This window comes from Puma concolor, chromosome E4, assembly GCF_028749965.1.
Source record: "Puma concolor isolate L17-30 chromosome E4, mPumCon1.1.hap2, whole genome shotgun sequence".
Classification (NCBI taxonomy): domain Eukaryota; kingdom Metazoa; phylum Chordata; class Mammalia; order Carnivora; family Felidae; genus Puma; species Puma concolor.
Window position 1 is genome coordinate 28,215,908 of NC_141683.1, and position 5,680 is coordinate 28,221,587.

General features: G+C 55.6%; 1 protein-coding gene across 1 annotated transcript; it reads left to right on the forward strand.

Moving 5' to 3' along the window:
* Positions 1 to 832: 832 nt before the first annotated feature.
* Positions 833 to 3,548, forward strand: MYOG (myogenin). Its single transcript, XM_025921137.2, has 3 exons — positions 833 to 1,410; positions 2,174 to 2,255; positions 2,890 to 3,548. Exons 1-3 carry the CDS (start codon positions 865 to 867, stop codon positions 3,009 to 3,011), a joined length of 750 nt encoding a protein of 249 aa, XP_025776922.1. The 5' UTR covers positions 833 to 864; the 3' UTR covers positions 3,012 to 3,548.
* Positions 3,549 to 5,680: the final 2,132 nt, after the last annotated feature.

A 5,680-nucleotide genomic window follows, 5' to 3' on the forward strand; every position in this document is an offset into this window, starting at 1 on the left:
AGGAAACAGAGTTCAAGAGGCGACACAGAAGGACAGATAAACGATCCAGAGGGAGAGAGAGGGAAGAGACCGAGGGTTTAATAGATCTTGACCTTGCCACGGAGGGAAAGGTGTAGCCTATTAGATCTAATTCTTGCTCTGCCCCTGACCAACTGAGTTAAAAGGAAAACCTCTACTGACCCCTGCCAAAAAGACCAAAAAATTCCTCTCGCCTCAATTGCCCCCGTCACAGGAGACCTAAGCGACATAAGATGTCAAGGCTGCTTTGAAAACCCAGAAGTTGAAGCCATTTGACCCTCCAGGTTTCAATCCTTCTTACCCCTGGACACTGAGCCCACACACATGCCCCAAATTTGAAGCAGTCTCATGCTTCTGACTGATGGAGCCTGGTTAAGGTGCTGTCAGGAAGCCGGGGGATGGATACTTTGATTTCTTAAGGCCTCTTCCAGCCTGAACCCTGCCTTTCCTTGTTCCCTCCCCTCAACACCCCCCCCCCCCCACACACACACACACACATCTTTGGGACTAGCAAGGAGACAGCAGGCAGGCCGCCCGGCTAGGAGTAATTGAAAGGAGCAGATGAGAGGAGAATGTGTGTCCTCCCCCACCTCCCCTGCCCCACGGGGGCTGCTGAGAAATGAAAACTAATCAAATTACACCGACGGCCTCCCTCCCCGTGCACAGGAGCCGGCCCAGGCTGGGGCAAGCGGGCTGGGTGGGGTGGGGGCTGGGGGGAGAGGGAAGGGGAATCACATCTAATCCACTGTAAACGTCTTGATGTGCAGCGACAGCTTAGGGGGGGCTCAGGTTTCTGCGGCATTGGCTATATTTATCTCTGGTTCCATGCCAGCGGGGAGGGTTTAAATGGCACCCAGCAGTTGGCGTGAGGGGCTGCAGGAGCTTGGGGGCCAGTGGCAGGAACAAGTCTCTTCCGACCCCATGGAGCTATATGAGACATCCCCCTACTTCTACCAGGAACCCCACTTCTATGACGGGGAGAACTACCTGCCCGTCCACCTCCAGGCCTTCGAGCCGCCAGGCTACGAGCGGACTGAGCTCAGCCTGAGCCCTGAGGCCCGAGGGCCCCTCGAAGACAAGGGGCTGGGGACCCCCGAGCACTGCCTGGGCCAGTGCCTGCCGTGGGCCTGCAAGGTGTGTAAGAGGAAGTCGGTGTCCGTGGACCGGCGGCGTGCGGCCACACTGAGGGAGAAGCGCAGGCTCAAGAAGGTGAATGAGGCCTTTGAGGCTCTGAAGAGGAGCACCCTGCTCAACCCCAACCAGCGGCTGCCCAAGGTGGAGATCCTGCGCAGCGCCATCCAGTACATCGAGCGCCTACAGGCCCTGCTCAGCTCCCTCAACCAGGAAGAGCGTGACCTCCGGTACCGGGGCGGGGGCGGGCCCCAGCCAGGGGTAAGTGAGCGGTGCCCCCCCAGCCGCCCCAGGGGGAGGGGGCGCAGGAGGCCCCTGGACGGCTTCGGGACCCCAGTGTGGGGTTCAGTCAGAGGGTTGGAGCAGTGGGGTCTTGGGGGCTGCAGGACCCCCTCCTTCCTCACAGCTGGGCGGTCAAGTTGACCTCCTGTGTCCCTCTATCCTTTCAGGCCAAGCTAAAGGCCACAAGGAGAAGCAGAGGTGGAGGGGGGTGGCAGAGAACAGAAGGACGGGCGGATCCAAGAACAAGTCCAGAGTCAGCCTGGGTGGGAGTGAGAATTAATCCCAGCGCCTAGGGATGGGGTCCAAAAGGCAAGGCCAAGCATCGCTTTGCCCCACCACCCCATCTTGAGTGTGGCTGAGCAGAGGCAACACCTACCCAGGGTCTCTCAAGAACCCCAGCGGGCCTGCACCTGCTTCCTTCACCTTATCCTTCACCCTTATCGTAAGGTCAGGAAAACCAGGAACCCTTTTAAACCGGGTGTCCTGTGAGGACAGAATCGCCACCCAGAATGGAGGACAAGAAAGGCCTGGAAGTAGGGGCTCTGTGGCCAGGCAGGGAGCGGGGGCATGAAAGTTGCTGATGGGGAAGATCCTGAGGCCAGGGGCGCCCCGGGCTGGAGGGCTGCAGCCTGTGGCCCACCCTCCAGCCCCACAAGGGGAGCTTTTGCCCATTGGAACTGGACAGAGAGACACCATCAAGAATGGCTGTGCTCTGACCTTGGGCCTTCACCCTGTCTTGCAGGTGCCCAGTGAATGCAGCTCCCACAGTGCCTCCTGCAGTCCAGAGTGGGGCAGCACATTGGAGTTTGGTCCCAACACAGGGGGTAAGTGAGACCCGGACCCTCATAACCTTGGCTTGACCCCATCAGCCTGTCTCTAGGCCCAGTTGTCTCCTTTTACCTTGCTTCTTGCTCCAGTCCTCTTGCCTTTGGCTTCTCCAGGGAACTGCTGAACCCGGGATTCCAAACGCTGGGCCGCGAGGCCCTGTGCCTCCCTGAGACCTTGACCAGCTAAGGAGTTGTCTAGGCCTCCTGCAGCTCCCCGACCAAAGCCTGGTGCCTGACCTTCTCCACGGAGAGGGGAATGTCCCTGCCCCAGGGGTCCCTGGGAATTGCCGAGTCAGTGCTGCAAAACTGGGCCAGCAAAGGACAGTTCCAGTCTCCCAGGATACACCGTCCTGGCTCCGTCTCAGAGTAGCTGCTTTCAAATCCTAACCCCACTAGGGGAGCTCAGAGAGAAGGCACATGCGTTCAGTGTTCACACACACATGCACACGCGTGCACACACACACATATGCTTGGCACTGGGAAAGGCATGGGCTAGCGGGTAGGATTCTTGAGTTTTGCGCACTCAGCTGTCCTGGGAAACCTGTGCCACCCCCAAAGAACTTGTTCCCTGTCCTGGGTCTTGAAACCCCCTTTATCACACAGGTGACATCCTCCCCCCTTCTCCTTACAGATCACCTGCTCACGGCTGACCCCACGGACGCCCACAACCTGCACTCTCTCACCTCCATTGTGGACAGCATCACAGTGGAAGATGTCTCTGTGGCCTTCCCAGATGAAACCATGCCCAACTGAGATTGTCTGCCAGGCCGGGCGTCCATGAGAGCCCCCATGCTGGCCACAGATGCCACCGCCCCCGCAGCAGGGGCTTCCTCAGCCAGGCTGTCCTGATGCCAGAGGGCCAGTGCTGGGGCTATCAAATGCCAGCCTATCCCCTTCCTCATCCATGTAAGGTTAACTCGCCACCCAGAGAGGGAACGGATGCTCTCGTGTAGCTGACTCCTTACAGCAAGGAGCATGCCGTTTCCCGGGAAATAGAGCAGGGGACCAGAGTGCCCCTCGTGTATGCCCTGTCTCGGGGCAAACTCAGGAGCTCCCCTTTGTTCATAGTGCAGCCTCCAATTCCACCCCCTCCAAAGAAACGGTCTGAGAGACGATGACAGTGTCCTGACCAGGACAGGCTGTGTGCATCTTCTGTTCTTGTCTTTTCCTGATGCCAGGGGCTGGGCTGGGCCTGCCCTGAATCGAGGGAGAGGAAAGAGAGAGGAACAATCCTCTGTTCCCAAGTCCCTGGGGGGCCAAGCTTTTGCAGTGAATATCGGGAACCTTCCAGTGGTTTTATGTTTTGTGTTGTTTGTAAAGCCGCCATCTGACCAAGGTCTCCTGTGCACAAGTGGCCAGGGGCAGGCAGGGAGGGGGGCAGGGGCTCTTGGGGGTGATTTCTTTTCTTAACTAAGCATTGTGTGGTTTTGCCATTGTTTTGTATTTTTTTTTTTTTTTTTTTGCTAACTTATTTGGATTTCTTTTTTAAAAAACGAATAAAGACTGGGTGCTAGAAGAATGTCTGTGATGATGTGGAGGGAGGGGGTGCCCGCCGCTCCTGCCCCTCCCCCTCCAGTGGTGCAGACACACCTCAGGGGGCAGGCCTGCTAAGGATCGGAGCTGATGGGGCTCCAAAAGCAGCTGGGGCACTACCTTGCTGCTGGTCACCAGGTACTGGGAGCCCCACTCTTTTTACCATTCTGAAGGGAGCGGGGTGTGGTCCACAGGCTGGGTGAGAGCCAGATCCACAAACACCTTGTGGGACAAAGAGGAAACCCTGGCAAACATTCTGTGTCACTCTTTCTTACTCACGGACACCGCAACGGTCTGTGTGCTCCATCTCAAACCCCAAGGGGTCCATCCCAACTAATGAGCATGCTCTGTGCCCAGCGCTCATCCCACAGCCCGCAGGCAGGGTTGTAGGGTGGGAATTTGCAGGTTTTCCCCTCTCCCCGCTCCCTGCCTCTCCTCTGGTGCGAAGTTACCAGGAGCCCTGCAGGAAAGTGGGAGGGGATTAAATCAGCATGACCGGGGTCAGACACTGCCACTTCCTCGCAGGCAGGCCAACTAGCATGTCCCCTTACCAAACCCTTCCGTTCCTCCAGGCCAAAGAGGAATGTGGCCCATGCCCACAGCTCAGAGGATGACGGCAGTTCCGCTGGGGGTGAGGGGAGGGCCTCACCAACAATCACAGGAAGAGAAGCTGGGGTTTTCTTCATATGGGATGCTACCTTCCAACTGCCAGCTGAGGGGAGAAGGTGGGTGGAGAACAGAGAAGATTCTGGACAGAAATTACATAAGGACTAGCTGGGGAGATAGCAGGAGCTAGAATCTGAGTGGCTCGTGAACATCTACTAAAATTTTGATTAATTCCAACTGCTTGAGGCTAAACTTGTCCGATGTATTGCAAATTATAAATTTCAGAATCATTACAGAAGTCTGGGGATTCACAGCGTGGTACACTGTAGCCCCCACCCAATTCTTCAGGGCCCTTGACAATGGAAGTAACCCTGTTTTACCTGCCAGGCTCTGTGACCCATCCTGCAGTGTACCCCTGGGTTCAGCTGGGCCATCTCCCCCACATCTGCCCCTCCTGACTTGCTCCTGAAGAGGGCGGTCAACTCTTGGCTCCCAGAGTTTCTCCAGAAACTCTGCCTAAGGAAGAGAAGAAGGAAACCTCAGAGCAGGCTCACAGACCGAGGTGAGGGTGCAGAAGGGAGCAGCCCCCCACCTGGGGTGTATCTGTCCCAAACAACCAGTCAGGTCCGGGCCAACTGAGAGTCACAAACTGGCCTAATCTGCCCCACTGTGGGATTTTCTTCTTTTTTTTTTTTTTTTTTTTTTTGGGGGGATTTTCTTCTTGAGTTGTGTCACTGTGTTTATAGTCGTACCACCTTGAGAGGGCCGGAGAGGAATACCGATGTCATTTCTAAGGCTCTTAGCTCCCCCTCACTCACCGCCCTTGGAGATGAGGAGAGCCACAAGCCTGATGGCCACACTTTGCTTGTCAAATTTACATTCACTCCCTTACGAACCACTGAACATGCTATGCACGTATTTGGTAAGTTTATTCTTCTTTACCTATCATGTCAGTTGGAAACTGAGGTTCACGTTCACGACCTGGTAAGAATGAACAGTCCTCAGCAAAAGCCATCAGGGTTAATAGTTCCTGAACGTTGTCAGGGGTGGTGGCCATTGTCTACTTAATTCTTCTTCAGTCTTGACGTCCTTAAGCCTTCCACCAAAGAAAGAGAAATGAGCTGCTGGAATCTCACAGGTGTGAATAGCAGACATGGCCAAATGGAAGCCAGCCTCACTCGTTATTTGCACAGAATGAGCAATTGTCATCAATGCATTGGGTCTTTCTTAAACTAAATGCTTAGCCTTCACAATTAAAGTACAGATAAGACTCCAATTAATGA